Below are 18,144 nucleotides of genomic sequence, written 5' to 3'. Positions count from 1 at the left end.
TTAACCCACTAAAGTGCTGGAGAGCAGAATGTGAAGCTCTTGGTGTCTCCTGGCCACTCTCACCTTGTGCTCTCTCCATGTACCGACAATCCAGAACTGGTGTGTTCCATGCAGAGGCTCCTTCTGTATCAGATGTCACTGCACTGTCCTGTGTCACAAATGCTCTTATCCCATGTTACAGCATCCCAGAGTAGCTGCTCCAGGGGCTCAGAGCAACCTGGGCTAGTGGAAGGTGTCCCTGCCCATGGCAGAGGGTGGGACTGAGTGGGCTTTAAGTTCCCTTCCAGCCCAAACCGCTCTGGGATTCTGTGCCTTAACCCAGAACAGGATGGAATTCCAGCCGCTCTATTGCAGTATCCCAGGACACAGATCCCTGCAGGCTGTGGGGGGCTCAGGGGCAGGGGAGGCTGCACCCAGTGGCTGCTTCCCTCTCTTCCAGGTCATTTAGCTCAGAAACCTTCAACTTGAGCTTTTCTACAGTAACTTTTGGGTTAACTTCAGAATTTCATGCTTGAGTTATGAGTCCCAATCTCTCTAGGATGCCTGTCTGCACCTCCTGTGCTTGAAAACAAGGCATTTATTTGGATTTTTTGTTGATTTAAGTGATCTAAATTACTTCCTGTGTGGAGCAGCTGCTGGACTGCAGTAAGGGATGTCATGGCATATTATAAATCAGCTTTCCAAAATCTTGACAAGATTTTCAGTTACATTTTTTTGAGCTGCTAGGGATTTTTCTGGTTTGATAATTCTAGCTGCCAGGGCAGTCAGTCACCAGAGATGCAGCATTTTGTGGTCTTTTTTTGGACACCTTGGCTTGAACAAAATTCTCCTCTCCTCAGAAGAGGCAAAGACCATGACATGCCCTGTTTACACAGGAGAGAGGTTTAATCTGCATTTGCTGTAATTAACTTCTGCTTCCTTTTGACACCATCCTTGTTCCTGTTGCTTCTCAAAGTCACAGGTGGTGTTCCCTGGTGGATGATTTAGGTGCCAGATTATTTTGCTGAGTGTTTTGACATGAAAGTCCAGAATAGCTCTCCAGGGGCACTGAGGTATTTAATCCTAAATCAGACTCACTGTCCTCCCTTCTTCAGGAAGAAGTGGGTTTCTGTTACTTTGTCCAGGACTAAACCAGGGTCTGTAGGAGAGGCAGTCCAAGCTGTTCAGTTGGGCTCAGCCCTTTGTGCCCACTGGGGCCAGCTCTGGTCCAAGAGCCTTCATTGATCTTTGCTTTCCCTTCTCTGTCTAAGGAAATGCCCAGGAATTCCCAAGTGAATGAGCTGGCCCTGGTCCGGCTGCTAAATTTGCTGTTCCCTTTTTGTGCAGACTCTAATTCCAGTATTCCAGAACCACTTCCAAACCCTCCTTCAGAGCTTCCCGCAGAGCCAGCGGGCAGAGAGCTGCACAACCACCTCCTGCTGGACATTGACAATGACACGGAGAGCACCGCGCTGTGACCGGAGCACTCCGGCTTCCCCAGGCTCCTCTCCTGGAGGAAAACCCTCAGACCTAACAGGGAAAAGCTTCTTCTGGCAACGTGGCACAGCTGTACGGAGTTGGGACTGGTGCATCCTGGGGACAGTGATCTCCAGGATCGTTGAGATTGGAGAAGACTTCCTCAGAAAATGGAGCCCAACCTTTGGCCAAGCTCCGGTCTCGCCCTCAGAAGAAGTTTAATGATCTGGGTCTGGACAACGGTTTTCATACTCTTGGATGGAAGGAATGAATTCCTGCAGGAACTTGCTTAGGAAGCGTGGTCAGTGCTGATACAGGTGGTATTAGCAGAAATTCCGAAAGAATAAGAAGCAGAACATTAGTTATTTAAAGTGCATGTCTGTATTGCGGAAATAATCCTTGTCATGGCACGGTTAGAGTTTATTTGTAGTTCTTAGCCCGTACCAGGAGCTGCCTCCCAAGGGACATTCCCTCTCGGATTTGCTGCAGATTCCCCTCAAGCCATGAACCAAACCCCTGCCCCAGTGCTGGTGGTGACTGCTGGTTCTCAGTCACCCTGTGGAACTGTGGATGCATCCAGTGCCTTGAAGGACTGTCATGCTGTAGGAGGAACTTCCTGTCTCTTTAATCATTTCATTGCTATGTAGGATCAGTACTTACCCTGATTTCATAGTTATTTGTATTAACCTGCTTTGTTCATGTGCAACTGGCAACTGTTTCACAAGGAAACCGTGGAAATGGGGTTTGTGCTTTTGTTGAAAACGGTTGAATTTTGAAAGAACTTTGAAACAGCTGTTTGGAGTCAGCAGTTGAGTGAACATTTATAAAATTAAAGATTGGTTTTTTGTCAACTTAAGGCATCTTTATTCTAGTGTTGTTGTTTCCAGTGGGTCCTGAAGGTCACAGTGATCCCCTGGACTGTGTAGCTTGGAGTCACTGGGTGCTCAGCTTGGTTTTCCCTTAAGGACTTTCCTCTGTCACCACACCAGCCCTGTAACAAATCTTTGTAACTCTGAATTGTTTGGTGAGCCACAAACTCCAGTCCTGTGACTGAGTTTATCCTGCGACTTTGATGTTCATCCCCCAAACTGGGCAGTGCCTTTCTCCCCCAGGCTTTCCAACAGTGTTTCACTTGCTCAGGAAGGATCCCCAAGTGCCAGTTCCCTTTAAAAGGTTTAATAAAAGAGTATTTTCTGATTTTGTGAGCTGCTGCAGGTTTCCAGGTGTTCCTGCCCATTCTCACTCCCTGCACATGCAGTGCTGTCAGTTCTGGGGGTGAGGTTTGTTACTGGTATTTAATGAATTCTGGGAACCACCAGCAGCTTGGGGAGAGAGGGCAGGTGAGGGGCTCAAGGAGGAACGTCCTCCAACATGGATGTGGGGTCCAGAGGTCTTGGCAGCCCCCCCATCCCCACAGACTCCAGGCAGGCAGGAACCAGCTCTCACTCTTTAATGTTTCTCTGCAGCTGCACGAGGCCCTGGGGCCAGGGCAGGTGATGGTGCCCAGCCCACCTGCGGCCACAGGGGTGACAGCAGTTCTCCCAGCCCAGAGTTCTCCACTGAGGTGCTCCCAGAACGGCTGTGGGGGGCCAGGCAATGAGGGGCTGCCACTGGGTGCCTCTGCCCTGGCACACCTGGTGGCTTTGGCTGGTTTAGGTCCTTCAGGTGCCCTTGGCAGCAGTTTTGGGGCAGTTTCCACGCTGCATGCTCGTGTTGGTGTTGCCATTGGAGTGTCAGTGATGGTAACTCAGCCAGAGCTCCCAGAGAGCCCCATCAGCACTCAAGGAGCTAAACGGGCACAGCTGAGCCAGAGGCACAACAGAGCCCAGACAACAGCCCTTGGCTCTGCCCCAGGCACTCAGGGGTGTCACTCCCATCCCTCAAGGCTGGAGGAGCTGAACCACAGGGGACCCAAGTCATTGTAGCTGGTTATAGAGGCATAAATAGGAAGAGAATCCTGGCTTCCTGAATTCCAGGCAGTGCTCTAAGGCCAAAGAGCAAAATTAAATATTTAAAATAACCAAACCAGCCTTTCTCAGCTGGTTGGTGCCAGACAGGGTCTGACGGTGCCAAGTGCTCAGCCCTGGACGCAGCCAGGCCCCCATTAGAAATAAGGAAAGGATCAGGGAGGAGGGTCTGTCTTAAATAAAGAAATAAAATTTAGAAAGCATTAAGAATTACATTAACCGTCTGCTAATCATTAATATTTACACCACTTAAAGTTAGTTGATGTTGTGTGGCCTGGCATCCCTGGCTATGCAAAGTACGCCCAGAGGAAGACCCCAGCACACACACAGAGGAGCAGGTTGATGTTCAGGACGTGTTTCACCAGTGGTTTCTCCTCCAGGGAAGCCACGGGCAGGGGCTCGGGTTTGGGTGCACTCTCGGCGCTCTCCTGCCTGCGCTCCATCCCGCAGAGCCACAGGAAGGTGCTCAGCAGCTTCGAGCTCCCCTTGGCCTCAGCTGCACCTGGAACGAGAGTCAGGAGGAAGGGATGAGTCTTGCCAATGCAGTGACTCCGAGGAACGTCTCATGCTCCTGTGCAAAGGGTTTGGACACAGAAACACACCCGTGGTCTCTACATGAACACTCGCTATGCTGGGACCCCTTCAGTCAGCACCTCTGGGGCTATAAGACCAGTTCTATCCTCCCTGGAGCTCTGAGCTCAGGTTCTGCTCTTCCCAGCATTTTAAGCCACGATAAACGAAACCTAAAAACTGAGTTGTAGCTGCCCCTGAGCCTGCCTAGGCAAGGGCTGCCCTAGTCCATCCCTGCCACGCCTCTAAACTGGATTTTCCCAGTGCCTTGGGACATACGTGATTTAACGCTGGGAAGGCAACGCTCATGTCCAACAAGTGTGAGACTTCCCAGCAGCGGGAGAGCTGCGCCGTAACTCATTAACTCACAACAGCTTGTTACAGATCAAAGGAACACGCAGCAAAAGCTGCAACATTATATAAACGGGCTGATCCTGGCAAAAACAAGGGATGCGAATCATCGCTGCAGAGTGCACAGGGCGTTCTACACACAGCTGTACCTAATACCGACAAGTACAAGTTTTAAAAAGTGCAAATCCTCCTTCACTGATCTGCCAAGAACTCGGCCCAGGGCTCTGGGTTCTCCCTGCTGCTAGAGCCAATCAGAAAACACTGCTGAAAAACAGAAAGGGAACTTCATCAACATTGTTGTGTTTTCCTCCACCCTCCCCTTTTCCAACCAGTTCTGGCAGCAGGTGCCACGGTACCAGCTGCTGGCACGGGATAAGGGCCATGGCTCTGTATCCCATCCAGCTCTTTTGCTGCAAGCTTTTATAATGTCATTGAGAGTTGGAAAAGAAACTGAACTCCTGCTTAGGTAAAATGTCAGGTAAGGCCTTTTTCCTCCTGGACAAGAGGAGACTGAGGTCAGACCTCACTGTGCTCTGCAGCTCCTCCTGAGGGGCAGCTCTGATCTCTGCTCTCTGGGACAGGGACAGGACCCAGGGAATGGCTGGAGGTTCAGGGGCAGGTCAGGTTGGACATCCGAGAAAGGTTCTTCCCCCAGAGGGTTCTGGGCACTGCCCAGGCTCCCCAGGGAATGGGCACGGGCCCGAGGCTCCCAGAGCTCCAGGAGCGTTTGGACAGCGCTGCCAGGGATGCCCAGGGTGGGATTGTTGGGGTGTCTGTACAGGGCCAGGAGTTGAACTCGATGATCCTTGTGGGTCCCTCCCAACTGAGCATATTCTCTGTTCTTTAATTCTATGATTCTTTCAGCACGCCCTGAAGCTACGGCATTCCAGAGGAAGGAGTTTGAACGTCCCTTGTCTTGCAGGCCGCTGGGAACGCCAGGGGCTGTGAGGTGTGGGGTTACTGAGCACGACCACTTACATTTGTTACCATCTGAACTATTCTCGGGAGCAGTGCTCAGCTCAAGCTGCAGCGCGGCCGGGTCCTTGGCAGCGGCGGGGCCGGGGCTGGCTGCCAGCTCCTGCTTGGGCGGAGGATCCCCACGAGTGAACCAGGTGAGCCGACTTATCTGATGGCATGAAAGTGGTGTTAAGGAAACTGCTGTCCCGGGGCTCAGGGGCGCCTCGGCCCCGCGCCGCCCGCAGAGACAATGCGGAGAGGGCCGCAATCCGTCCTCCTGCCCTGAGGGAGCAGCCGAGGGCTCCGCGGGGCTACCCTGGCCTCTCGTGGGTTGGTTTTATCTGGGACACGACAGCTGCTTGTCCTTCAGCTCAGAAGGATGAGTCTGTAAAGTCTGTACTGAGGGGACATCCCGGTGTGGGAGCATCCCTGGGCTCAGACTGAGAGCGGGTCAGGAAGGAGCAAAAAGAACAGAAATTGTGGCCAGAGAGGTTTGGCTCGAAGTGGGGGTTCTGAGAGAAGAGACAACAAGTGGGAAATAGGGTTTTTTTCCTTCAAATATCTAAAAGACTCGTTATAGAGGGATGTTCTCAGTGGCAATGCGGATAGAGAGTGATGAGCACCACGTAAAGCTGGAAAGATTGAGGCTGGAGATGAGGAAGAGCTGTTACAGGGAGGGCAGGTGAGCTCTGGACTGATCACGCACCTCCAGGCATCTCCCTCTCTGAGAATTTCTGAGTTCAGGGTTAGTCCTGTTTTGAAGCAAGAGGATGTGCTGCTGTGGGAGCTCTGAAGCTCCCCTGCCCCTCTCCTTTCTGCTCTCAGCACCAGTACATCTACTGAAAATAGTCAAACTGGCACAAACCTGTTCCAGAGGAAAGGTACTCTCTGCACTGGCTCTTTGCTGCGAGTAAAAAATGTTTCCTCGCTAAGTTAGTAAGATAGTTGGTAAAGATGACCCAGAAGCTGGAATTTCTTGGAAAATAGAGGGGAAAAGGCTAATTTGACATGGATGAAACACACACACTTGAACTTAACAACAGCTCCTGGTAGAATCTACTGTTGACCAGTCTCCAGGGTGGGATTTGTGGGCCCCAAATCAGAAACAGCAGCAAAGGTGCTGAAGCAGAGGAGAGGTCACTGCTACAGGTGTGACCATAAATCAAGAGTGAACGGAGGCTTCCATCTCCTGCTTATTTATCCCCAGGGATGTAGCATGGGGCATCCTGGAAAGCACTTAGGGCTAAGGGAGCAGAGGGGTGACGCACCATTTCAGGGGCCGGGGGCTCGGTGGCCATGCTGACCACGAGCATGGTGAGGGTGGAGATGGCCGCCAGCACCATGGAGAAGTAGAGGTAGTGCATGTACTTGACCACGCCAGGCCGGCTGTCGGGCTCGCCACACTGGGGCTCAGGGTAGATGAAGTCCAGCACCAGCCGCACGAAACCCAGCAGCAGCCCCAGCACCAGCCCCCAGAAGGCACCCTGGAAAGGAAGGGAATTCTGTGTTGGAGCAGCATCCAGCCAGGATGCAGGGCTGCTCTCAGGCCAGCAGAGTCGGTACCTTCTCGTTTGCTCTTTTCCAGAAGCAGCCCAGAATGAACACCATGGCCACGGGCGGCTGCAGGTAGGAGCTGATGGACTGGATGTAGATGAAGAGCTGCCCGCCCTGGCCAGCCTGCACCAGGGGGATCCACAGGATGGACACCACGGTGAGCAGCAGCACAAAGACCCTGGGCAAGACAAAGGGGCCATTCCTGTGAGCTCAGGCCCTGCTTTTCCAGTTGCTCAGCGTGACACTCTGACCTAGGTGTCCCACAACCATAAAGCCTCCACTGCCATCCTCCCCGAGCCTGTGCAGGGTGGTGGCACCCCAGCAGCTGTGCCCAGATGTGTGTCTGGCACTCGGGCTCTGATCCAGCTCATCCCAGTTCTCCCCACCTGCCAACAATCATGAGCTCCCACTCCGAGCACCGAGGACGGAAGTGTTTCCAGAGGTCCATGGTGAAAATGGTGCTGGCGCTGTTGAAGATGGAAGTCAGGGAGGACATGAGGGCTGCAATCATCACTGACATCATCAGGCCCCTGAGTCCTGGGAACAAGGAGAAGTAGAGCCACCCTGAGGAACCCTCAGTAGCTCCACTGCAGGGTGGCCTCGGGGTCTTCTGTGGGCTAGAACAGACTTTTAAAACTGGTTTTAGCTCCAATTTAAAATGACAGCGATAGGTTTGTCCCACATAAACCTCACTGAAATGACAGTTCCAGGGTATTTTCCTCTCTGAACTTCCCTCCCAGATGCCTGTGGCTGCCACATGCCAACCCCACCAGTGCCAGAACCATCACCAGGCTCTTACCTACAGGCAGAAGCTCCAATACCAGCTTGGGATAAGCAATATCAGAACATCCAGAGGGGTTGCCACAGATTTTTTGGCAAATTTCCGGGTCTGCACAAGCCACCAGATCTGAAATAAGCAGTGGGGAGTGAGAGGCAGCATTCCCAGCCACAATACACCAGTGTCTCTGAACAAGTTCCTCTGCTCAATGTTGTAAACTGCTTTCTAAGGGAAATACTGGAGAGCTTGAGGAGCTTCCAGCAAATGACACAGGACTATCTCAGCACAGGGATGTCTGGGGCTGCTCTGGGAGGATCTGCATCCTCCAGCTCCTAACTGGAAGAAAATTTCTTCATGTGTTGGGTATTTGATGCATTGGAGCCTCTCAGCTTATTCAGGAAAGGCTTCTCCAGCTCTGTGGAGTTGGCACAGGCAGAGGGAGGGAAGAGATCTCTCCCTCAGCACTTACCTGGGAAGAGAACCCGGCTGATCATGCCTGGCATTACCATCATAAAGAGGGGCAAAATCTTCAAGTAGGAGGTCATCAAGGAGCCTCCTTTGGCGTGGGAGAGGTTTTTGGCAGCGAGGGACCTCTGAACAATGACCTAGGAATGAAGGAATGGGTTTGGTTGGCTGCCAGCAGCAGGAGCTGGCTGGGATGACGCGATCCCAACTTTGATCTCCACTGAACTCTGGAAGTCTCAGAGGGTGATCACAGAGCTTGGCTGTGGCTTTGGAGTTGTTGCTTTGGATCCTGACTCCTTTCAGAAACACAGGCACTGCTTGTGCCATTCCAGCCGAGCCTGGAAGGACACTGTGCTGCAGGACCTGACCCTCACCTACCCATGCCCGGGATTTTTCATTCTTCCTGCACTGGGGACTTCCCTGACCCTGTGGAGAAGCCTGGCCAAGGATCAGGACAGAGCCTGAAACAAGCAGCGTTAAATAAGAGAGCAAGAAAGCACAACTGGAACAGCAGGAGGTGTTTTAGGGCTTCAAGTCCCTGGCTCTCATGGTGTCACTGGGAGGAATGGGAGCCAGACGCCGGGAAAGGTGAAAGAAGACATTCATAGGTGGTTCACAAGGAGTGAAAGGATTAAGTTAAAAAGCGAACAAACAAACAAACAAAAGACTTCTTTATAGACTGGGATTAAGACTGGGATTAACACACAAACACATTCTTACCACTTTTTCCATGGAGATGATTACTAATATTTAGTTGTGCATATCAAGTTTTCCTTCTTTAAGACTTCACCATCTGATTTTACTGATGTAAAATAAGATTTTACTGATGATACCCCTCAGAAAGAGTAAATCAGTCCAGGTGAGGTCTCAACCCCCAGGTTTGTAATCAGATTCAACCAACCACAGGAACAAGCAGTGACCCACCTGATCTGTGCACCAGTACCACAGGGATGGGATGGTCATTCCCACCAAGACTCCTGGCCAGGGCAGGTCAGAGTTCACAGGGTCTCGGAAAATGTGGAAAGCATCTTCCCTGGGCAAGCCACAGCTGCTGTTTTCCTTGCGGATGCTGGGAATGGCATAGAAGTATTTTGCCTGCAAACCTTCAAGGCCACCAACTTCAATAAAACCTGAAATGGGTCATGAGAAGCTGTTACTGCATCCCCCCAGGTCAGGACTCTGATTCCAGTCTCTGGTTCACTATGGGTGATGCTCCACAAGTATTCTTTAAAAATCAGAAGCTCTTGATTCTCACACTGGGCTGGGGAAGAGCAGACACTCACTGCTGGCTGGAGGAGGTGCTGCCTCTCCTATGGGATCACAGAATCCTGGGATGCTTTGGGTTGGAAGGGACCTTAAAGCCCAACCAATTCCCACCCCTGCCATGGGCAGAGACACTTTCCACTATTCCAGATTGCTCCAAGCCCTGTCCAACCTGGCCTTGGACACTTCCAGGGATCCAGAGGCAGCCACAGCTTCTCTGGGCACCCTGTGCCAGGGCCTCTCCACCCTCACAGGGAAGGATTTCTCCCTAATATTTAACTTGGTGAAGTTTCTGTCATAGTTTTAGTGACAAACCCCCAGGAAAACACTCACTGAAGACCATGAGGGACACGGCCCCGATGAGCATGATGAGGGTCTGCAGGGCATCAGTGTAGATCACGGCTGCCAGGCCACCTGGGAGAGCAGAGAGGCACAAACTGGGATGAACTGGGTTTGTTCTGTCAGAGCAGTTCACACTTTGCACAAGTTCTTGCCCAGCAGCACAAGCAGAGCCCTGAACCTGGCTGGGGGTTCCGTCCGTGCTGGGGGGAAGTTTGGCCAATGACACTTTGGAATTTCTCAAGGTTTGAGTCATCATGAGTCACCATTTTGTCACTATAAGCCAAAAGCAGAAGCAGTTCTACGGGAAATGCTTGGAAAAGCTCTACAACAAAGCCCAAGCTGCAAAGGAGGAGAAAGAAAAAGGGGTTGTGATTTTACATCACTGGGGGTGAGCAGTGGGAAAGGAATAACCTTTCTTTGTTTGGGATTTCTGCTTGCTCCCTGCGTGGCTGTTTTCCATTTGGCCACTCCTAAGCCCTGAAAGGGCATCCAAGCCTGGAGTCTTTCCGCATTACACGGCTCATTGTGGTGTAAATCCCTCACACCTCCAGAGAGCCCCAGGAAAACAAGGAAAATGTACCCTGAAAACGCCTTGGCAGAGTTTTTCCTTAAGGCAGAGCTGACCTGTGCCCACCTGGGGTGGCCTCTGAGGAAGGTTCACTTACTCTCATCTGGCATTTTTTTCTAAAAAGGTGAGTTTTCAATTGCTTTCCCATCCCAGTATCCATATTCACGGCAAAACTAGGCTGCTGGGGGTGCAGGACATAGTGCATGGCATGAATCACGGAATCCTGGAATAGCTTGGGTTGGAAGGGAGCTTAAAGCCCATCCAGTGCCACCCCCTGCCACGGGCAGGGACACCTTCCACTATCCCAGGCCGCTCCAAGCCCCATCCAACCTGGCCTTGGACACTTGAATGTCTCAGCTGACTGGGCAGGTCAGTGGCAGGGTCAGGGGTGGGGTCAGTGCAGGTCTGTCCCCAGCACGCACCGGACACGGTGTACACGGCAGTGATGGCCAGCAGCCCGGCCACGGCGATGTACAGGTCCCAGTGCAAGGCCTGCTGGATGAACAGGGCCCCGGCGTACATGTCCACCTGCAGAACAGCACAGTCACACAGTGCACTGACAGCATGACCAAACTCCTCAAAGCTCCACCCCCTTCACTGGGAGCAGCCTGGTTTGGACATAGCCCCCCAGCCCCCCACAGCATCTCCCCCCATAGCACATCCCTCTGCAGCCCCAGCTCCTCCCTGCCACAGCAGGACAAGGGCCAGCTCACTCTTAAGCCAGTTTATCATTATTGCTGGTCACAGTGGTGACAGTGAGGGGATGACAGGGCTGTCACGAGAGGGGAGCGTGCACAGCTCTGGGACAAAGGCATTGGGGTGAGTTTCTCTTTCTCCAAGCCCCAGGGTGGTAAAGCTGGGCTGGCCAGGGCAGGGATTGGGGAACCTGCCCTGCAAGCCCCCCCTGCCCGGCTCCCCCCTGGAGCTCCCCTGGCTGCCACAGCCCCAGCTTCCACCTGGGAATCCCTTCCTGCTGCCATGGGGACTGGGAGATCAGCAGGAAATGTGTCCGGGGCTGGGCCCAGCCCTGCCCAACCAGCTCTGCAACTACGTGAAAATGCTGTGGGTGAGGAGAGCTTTGGGACAGGCAAAGGGCCGAGCACGGGAGGACAGACAGGTGTAAAAGCATCCTGAATACAGGAGTTGCGTTATCAGAGATTCCATCAAACAGTCACTTTTATCTAGAGGAAAATCTGAGCCTTCCCCATCAGTGCCATCTGAACCCCGGGACTTGCATCCATTTCATACAGTCCTGGGGTGGTTTGGTTGGAAGGGACCTTAAAGATCATCCCATTCCCACCCCTGCCGTGGGCAGGGTCATCTTCCACTATCCCAGGTTGCTCCAAGCCCTGTCCAACCTGGCCTTGGACACTTCCAGGGATCCAGGGGCAGCCACAGCTTCTCTGGGTACCCTGTGCCGGGGCCTCCCCACCCTCACAGGGAGGAATTCCTTCCCAATACCCTATCTATCCCTGCCCTCTGGCAGTGGGAAGCCATTCCCTGTGTCCTGGCACTCCAAGCCCTTGTCAAAAGTTTCAGGAGGTTCAGAGGCAGGGTCAGACACCGTGTCCCACTCTGGCTCTCCATGTACAGGAAAAACCCCAGCAGGGATCTGTCTGTTTTCATGGCTCCGTGCCCTGGCTGGCAGTTAATGAACAGCCACCAAGCTGTTGTGCAAGGCTTGATTCAGTTATTTATTCAAACAGGTGCAATAAACACTTTTCTTCTAACCCTGTCCCAGCTCCTCCATCCTCCTCCATCCTGCCATAACAGCACCTGGTGTGTGCACGGGCAATAAATGTGCAAAGGGGAGAAATCGGGGGAGCTGCCAGAGGTGCAAAATCTAACGACCACCACATCCACCCTCCCAGCCCCACCTGTCCATGGACTATTGCTCAGAACACTGCCATGAGCTTTCCCTCCTGCTGTAGCAAGCATTCAGGTGCAAACTGAGAAAAAAAAAAAGCAAACGAAGCTACTCTTTTTTGTGTAGGTTCTCAAAAAAATACAGTCTCTCTTCCTTGGGTGTTTTGGTAACAAACCCTTATCTGCTCATCCAGGAAGTGCCACTGGTTGCATTTCTCAGCACACATTTCCAAAGTGAATTAAATCCAATCCATTTCCCTTTTTTTCTACTTACAGATATTTTGGTGAAGATGTAGATGAACAAGTAGAGAATGGCCAGGAATATCTGAATTCTTTTGCCTCCGAAACGTTTCCGCAAATATTCTGGCATGGTCGTAACCTATGGAGATAGATGGGGTCAGGGAAGGTGGGACATTCCCTGGGTCATTCCCAGAGCTGCCAAGGGCTCCCCATGGAGCTGTGTGGGTGTTTGCACTGGTACAGGAGCAGACGGGCCCTGGTGGCTGCCCTGGGCTGGTATTTGGCTCTTGGCAAGCACTGACTGCTTCGATGCTGGCACAGGGCTCTCTATAAACTATGACAGGGGAGTTTTCATCCACCTCCTCGGGGCGTGGAGCGGCTCTGCTCATTGCCGGGGGTTTGGGAGTGACCTGAGCCCGCAGCCTGCAGTGCTGGTCGCAGGCAGCAGCTCTGTCACCCCCAGCCAGGCCACAGGAGCAGCCCCAGGCTCTGCAGGAGGGAGTTAATCCCTCACCACCCCGACGGACACAACAGCCCACACGTACCCCCGAGGCGATGTAGATGGGCAGGAAGAGCCAGGCCAGCACCAAGACACAGAACATCCCCTGCAAAGGGAAGGGAAGGGAAGGTCAGACGGGGTGCTCCAGGCTGTGCTCGGGTGGGACGGGGACACGAGGTCCCAGCAGCTGGGGACTTGCAGCTCAGCACCAGGATCCGGAGCGTGGGAGCAGCCAGGGCTGTGCCCTGGTGTGGAGGCTCGTTGGAGCCTCCCTGCACAGCCCGGGAAGGGCTCCGGCTGTGCCTCACTCACATTCCACTCGTAGGCTGTTGCAGCAATTCCCGAGGCAGCTCCCGACCCGGCCAGGCCGATGAAGTGGCCGCTTCCCACGTTGCTGGCAAACAGGGATGCACCCACCTGGAGAAAGAGAGAAATCAGATCTGGCCCTGGCACAGGGCATCGTTCTCAGCCTGGCGAGAGCACAGGGAAGCTGTTCCCCTACTCCTGACATCAGAGGACATGAAATCCTCGTCAGCCTCTGCCACCTTCTTCTTTTCCCTACAGATTCAGTGGCTATGGCACCTCTCTCCAGCTTCTTTCACCATTCACTGCCAGTTTGTGGGCATGTTTGGGACCATCCTGCTTCCAAAGCATCTACTCTCTTGTGGGTGAGCAGAGAAGGTGGGGGGAACAGGTAGAAATGTCAGGTTCTGGCACCAGCACACACTGAGAGACCAGCCCAGCCCAGATGAGACACCCCAGCCAGTAGACGGGCTCAGCACAAATCTGTGACCTTGGTGGGGACCCCCAGGAAAGTCTGGAAATCTCCAGAAGCAGCAGGTTTTGTGAGGCATCAGGCTGGGCCTCATCCTGCAGTCTCAAAAAAGCCAGTATGAAACCGGCCTTTGCAAAACACAGGAGAAACATTTATTTGTTTATTCCTGTTTGGAGAAATGGGCTGTGCTCGGGCACATGTGTTTGTCAGTGTGGCTGCAGCCCAGGGCTGTGGGCAGGATGAGGACAGGGGTACTCACAGGCCACCAGACCATCTGTCCCCCGGCGAGGAAATAGCCTTTGACAGTGCTGCGCTGCGTCTTCCACATGGACTGTGGGCACAGAGAGGGAAGCATGGGCTCAGGGCATCACCCAGAGACCCTGGGTGAGACCCTGAGCTGTCATCAGATGGAGGAGAAAGGTTTCCTGAAGGACACTTGCTGCTGGGAAATCCTGGGGGATGAGGGATGTGGGATGTGCCCTGAGCCACACGCAAAGTTTTCCATCATCTCGGCGCCCTGATGGAATGTTTTGTGTAATAAGCAAACTCAATCACTTCAGGTCAGAAAGGAAGGCCAGCAATTTTGGACAAGAGCTGTGGAATCCCTGGGTATTAGGCGCAGTCAGGAGGAATGCTCGGCATTGCACGTGTGACTTGTGGGCTCCCCTTCCCCGGAGATGATCCATGCAATACCCTGAGAGTTGTGCACCACGGCTAAAGGGAGCAGCTGTTCCTCTCTGCCTCCTGACAGCCAGGCTGTGCTTTTGCTGTCACAGAAGCCATGCCAAAGGATGTCCTTCTGCCTTAATTATATATAGACAATGTTATTCATTTAAGGAATTTGCTGTCAGGAGCCCTGTGGACAGGCACAGGTGATTTATAGGACAGCAATTCCTTCCTGGATGAACAAAACATCATTGTTAGCAATACTTTGTACTCAGCCTCTTCCTCACAAGGATTCTCAAAACCTGGGCTAACACAAACCTGGACAGCCCTCCCCAGGGACAGTGAGGACGCTTCCCAGGCTGAGGAGAGGAGAAGGACCTGCAAACACCAACCTTTCCGCTCGTTCAGTGGAGTCCAGTGAAAAGCAGCCTGATTCCAGCCAAAGCAAAACAAATTGAGGCCAAAGCAGCCCCATTTTTCAGCATAACAGGGCACATATGAAATTTTTAACAAATGTCTGCTCACCCACAGCCCAACAGCGAGGACGAAGAGGAAATAGAGCACGAGCACAGCGATGTCTATGGGCTCCAGTGTCTGCTGGGGGAACACGTCCCACGAGGGGGTCACAGAGGCCGGGGGGATGCTGGTGGGATCCATGGCTTCCTGGGCCGGCTGAGCACTCCTTTGTCCTGATGCATATACCTGTGGAAGGATGGGTGACATGGCCAGGGAAAGCCCCAGGACAGTGGTGACTGGTCCTTGAGGATTTCAGGGTCCTTGGCTGAGGTGCTGCTCGTGCCAGAGCTCTGGGGAGGGCTCCTGTCTCTGTGAGACGCGCACCTCAACTGTGCTGTGGAGATGCTGCCAGCAGGCAGGCCAGGTGGGTTGGTGGATTTCTTGTGTGATTTTCTAACTGGTGAGAAATGGGTGCATTAGAGAGAAGGTGAAAACAGCAGGAACAGAAGGAAGGAGCAGAGCTGGGGGTTACAGCCTGAGGGTCCCAGTGTGGCAGCACTGCAGGACTGGCCCCAGTGAGGAGCTGCTGCTGGAAACATGTCCTCACAAGCCACCAGGATTGACAGCACATGAACAGCCCTGGGAGCACTGGCGTTTTCCTCCTTTGCCACACCAAGATCTTGAGCCCCATGCAGAGCACTTGGGCCTCCTCCTGAGCCAGGCCAATGTCCTGGTAAGTGGGAACTGTCCCCTGCTCCTTATCAGGAACAGAGACTGGCAACATGTCACCAAGGAATATAAAAACCCACTTTCTTCTCCAGAAATGCCTGATGGTGAGGTGTGGTGTCACTGTAGGATCCCTGGAAGAACTCCCTGGAGCATCCCGTGGTGCTGCCTCTTGGCAGAAGGGGCAGGATAAAGTCCAGGCAAGGAGGTTGGTCAGGTGTTTGAATTAATGCAGTTCATTCCCATTGCCTCCTTCCCTCAGCTCAGCCACACTTTGAGAGCAGGGCAGGAGGTGAGTGGCAGGTGAGGCCACCTCGGGCAGTCCCTGGCTCAGCAGTGGCCACTGCCGGTCCCCAAGGAACCCTCAGTGCCGCACAGAGCAGGTTTGGGATTGTTCCTCTTACCCTGCTGAGCCGAGGAGAGGGTTCCCCCAGAGAGGAGCGGTCACCAGCCTCGGTGCTGCCTTGCAGCCAGGACAGCCCTGGGTCCAGTCTTGGTGTCACCAGATGCCTGTGCCAGGTGTCTGCCGGTCCCTGTCCTGCACATCTGACCAGGTCCTTTGGCCTCTCTTGCACTTGTAAGGGGACACTTATAGGCTGCCCCCTGCCAGAAGGTGTGGCTGCACTGGGCCGGGGCAGCCGGCACGGACGCTCGGATGACAGGCGGTCAGACAAGTTCTTCCTCTGAGCTCCGGGCAGCAAAGCCGGGCCAGGGCAGCCTCCTGTCCCACGGGTTTCACAGCACCTCTTGTCCAGGTGTGGAGCTGCAGCTGAACCTGCCCTCAGCTCACCTGTGGCCTGAGGACTTGCCCAGAGTGTGACTGGCCGCACTCCTGCCCTGGCAGCACTGTGGGGCTGCCCAGGTGGGTGAACCAGGAGAGCACTGGAGTGGCAGGAGCTGCAGGATGGAGGTGCTGGAGTGCTCAGGAGGGCAAGGCCTGCCCTGTGTCCTACAGCACCTCTGGGCTCATCCATTGACCAAAGGTCGGGCAATAAATAAGGAATTCCCAGTGGCAGGAACCACCCCAGCACCTGCTTCCCACAGCTGGGAGTTGTATCCCAACTCCACAGCCTCCAGCACAAGTGCTGAAGTTGGTAGAGGGCAGAGGTCCCAGCACCAGGATGGGACTGGGGACTCTCAGCACCTTGGCAGAGCCTTTTCCATGCCTTATAAACCCCCAGATCCCACTGGATCCCTAGTGAGCTCCTGCCTGGCAGGGATGCAGGGCACTGATGACCAGAACAGTGCTATCTTACCTCTTTAAGAGCCAGTGTGTCTTGGCTGCTGCCGAGTTTTTACTGGCACGCTTAACCTCTAAGTAGGAAAGGAAAAACAGGGTTTGGTATGTCAGCCTGGGGAAGCTGCTAACCCCACTCCCACACCTCCAACTTCCCCCTGGCACCACTGTTTCCTTCCATCCCGAGACACTTTCCATTCAGGACCCGTGGAGCAGGGCCAGAGAGAATCACAGAATCAGGGAATCTCCTAAGCTGGAAGGGACCCACAAGGATCACCCAAGTCCACCCGGGGTCACAGCGCGGTTCATCCGGAGCTCCAGCCGCACACAGGCGCGGGTGGCAGCCGGGGTTCAGCCCCGCGGGCGGGACAGGGCTGTGTCTGTCCCTCCGAAACGTGTACGGAGCAGGAGGGCAGCTCTGCAGCACCTGCTGCGCCCGCCGGCAAAGGCAGGGAAGGCGGATGCAGTGCAGGGGACATTCCCGGAGCTGCCGCAGGTGCCTGTCCGGCTCCTCCCGGGCCAGCGCCGAGGCCGGGGTAGGAAAACGCAGCGGATTCCCAGATCCCGACTCTGCCGTGGCCCAGTGGAAATTTTGCCCGTTTTGTGAATTCAGCTCACAGCCCGCTCTCCCCCGGTGCCTGGCACAGGCGGCGGCGCTTTCCTCGCCAGAGATTGTGAGGAAGGAACATCCGTGGCATGGAAATGAAGCTGCTGAAGCCGGCCCTTTATCAGCAGCGCCGGGGGGACGCAGCCCACGTGGCTCTCGAGTAACCCGGCGGGACCGTAGCGCTCTAAATGCCTCCTCAAGGGATTTTTTAAAGCATTCCCAGGTCCATCCACCTCCTCCAGCCACCACGGCTCGCCGGGGCCCAGAGCAGCCCAGCAGAGCCCCGAACCCGACGGAGCTCCCGACTCGAGGTAGAAGCTGAAAGGGAACTTACTGCGCTCAGCTGGGTCTTATTCTGCTCCCCGCGCCGGGCACCAGCAGGGCTCTGCCAACTGACAGGCAGCTTAAATATTGCCAGAGAATCGGGGTTTGCCAGCGGAGCTGTTAACAGGGTCACAAGGAATGAGAAGGAATATTTATAGTCAAAGTTAAACTAATTGACCGAAGTTACTCTTTTGGTCTCCCGTGGCTCTGGTGAGAAGTGCATTATTTTCACTATCAGGGCTCCCGGGTCAAACTCCACAGAGTGCCATTCTCTTAAGCAATCTGTGCGGCTACACAAGGGACACAGAACAATAAAAAATCCGGGCTGATGTCCTCTGGAGCTGACAGCCCGTGGCACAGGGAGGAGCTGACAGCCAGTCCTGTCTCTGTGTTTATGCCTGAGCCTTCCAGAGCGCAGGATCCATCCTTGGGCTGGGGTTTGTAACACACTGCTGAGGCTGCAGGTTAATCCCACAAT

General features: G+C 54.0%; 2 protein-coding genes across 14 annotated transcripts in view; one reads left to right on the top strand and one right to left on the bottom strand.

Moving 5' to 3' along the window:
- Positions 1-2,311, top strand: part of ARHGAP17 (Rho GTPase activating protein 17) — a 41,409-nt gene extending 39,098 nt beyond the window's left edge. For 6 of the 13 annotated variants that reach the window (XM_048320727.1, XM_048320728.1, XM_048320739.1 and 3 more), the window contains one exon: positions 1,327-2,311. In XM_048320727.1, coding sequence (XP_048176684.1) covers positions 1,327-1,457 — 131 coding nt within the window. In that variant the 3' untranslated portion in view covers positions 1,458-2,311. Of the gene's footprint in view, positions 1-1,250 lie in introns of all 13 variants that reach the window. The other 7 variants (XM_048320729.1, XM_048320734.1, XM_048320730.1 and 4 more) reach the window with 2 other exon arrangements.
- Positions 2,312-2,890: 579 nt separating this feature from the next.
- On the bottom strand, positions 2,891-17,669 carry SLC5A11 (solute carrier family 5 member 11). Its single transcript, XM_048320726.1, has 16 exons — positions 15,903-17,669; positions 14,842-15,018; positions 13,910-13,981; positions 13,188-13,292; positions 12,922-12,981; positions 12,411-12,515; positions 10,693-10,798; positions 9,694-9,774; positions 9,022-9,227; positions 8,102-8,237; positions 7,654-7,761; positions 7,241-7,391; positions 6,864-7,032; positions 6,569-6,784; positions 5,322-5,469; positions 2,891-3,924 (listed from the first exon to the last, which is right to left on the bottom strand). The coding sequence occupies exons 1-16, from the start codon at positions 16,470-16,472 to the stop codon at positions 3,710-3,712; spliced, it is 2,625 nt and encodes an 874-aa protein (XP_048176683.1). The 5' UTR covers positions 16,473-17,669; the 3' UTR covers positions 2,891-3,709.
- Positions 17,670-18,144: the final 475 nt, after the last annotated feature.

The sequence above is a fragment of the Corvus hawaiiensis genome, chromosome 16 (genome assembly GCF_020740725.1).
Source record: "Corvus hawaiiensis isolate bCorHaw1 chromosome 16, bCorHaw1.pri.cur, whole genome shotgun sequence".
In the NCBI taxonomy this organism is placed as follows: Eukaryota; Metazoa; Chordata; class Aves; order Passeriformes; family Corvidae; genus Corvus; species Corvus hawaiiensis.
This window is presented reverse-complemented; position numbering and strand designations above follow the sequence as displayed.

Bases quoted from the DNA above. Each gene is read 5' to 3' on its own strand.
- SLC5A11 (XM_048320726.1), bottom strand. From the start codon at position 16,472: ATGGATGAGCCCAGAGGTGCTGTAGGACACAGGGCAGGCCTTGCCCTC. The intron at 12,982-13,187 runs GTGAGTGAGGCA...TTCCCTTTGCAG, and splicing joins CAACAGCCTACGAGTGGAAT to GGGATGTTCTGTGTCTTGGT. The intron at 7,392-7,653 runs GTAAGAGCCTGG...CCTTGTTCCCAG, and splicing joins ATTGGAGCTTCTGCCTGTAG to GACTCAGGGGCCTGATGATG.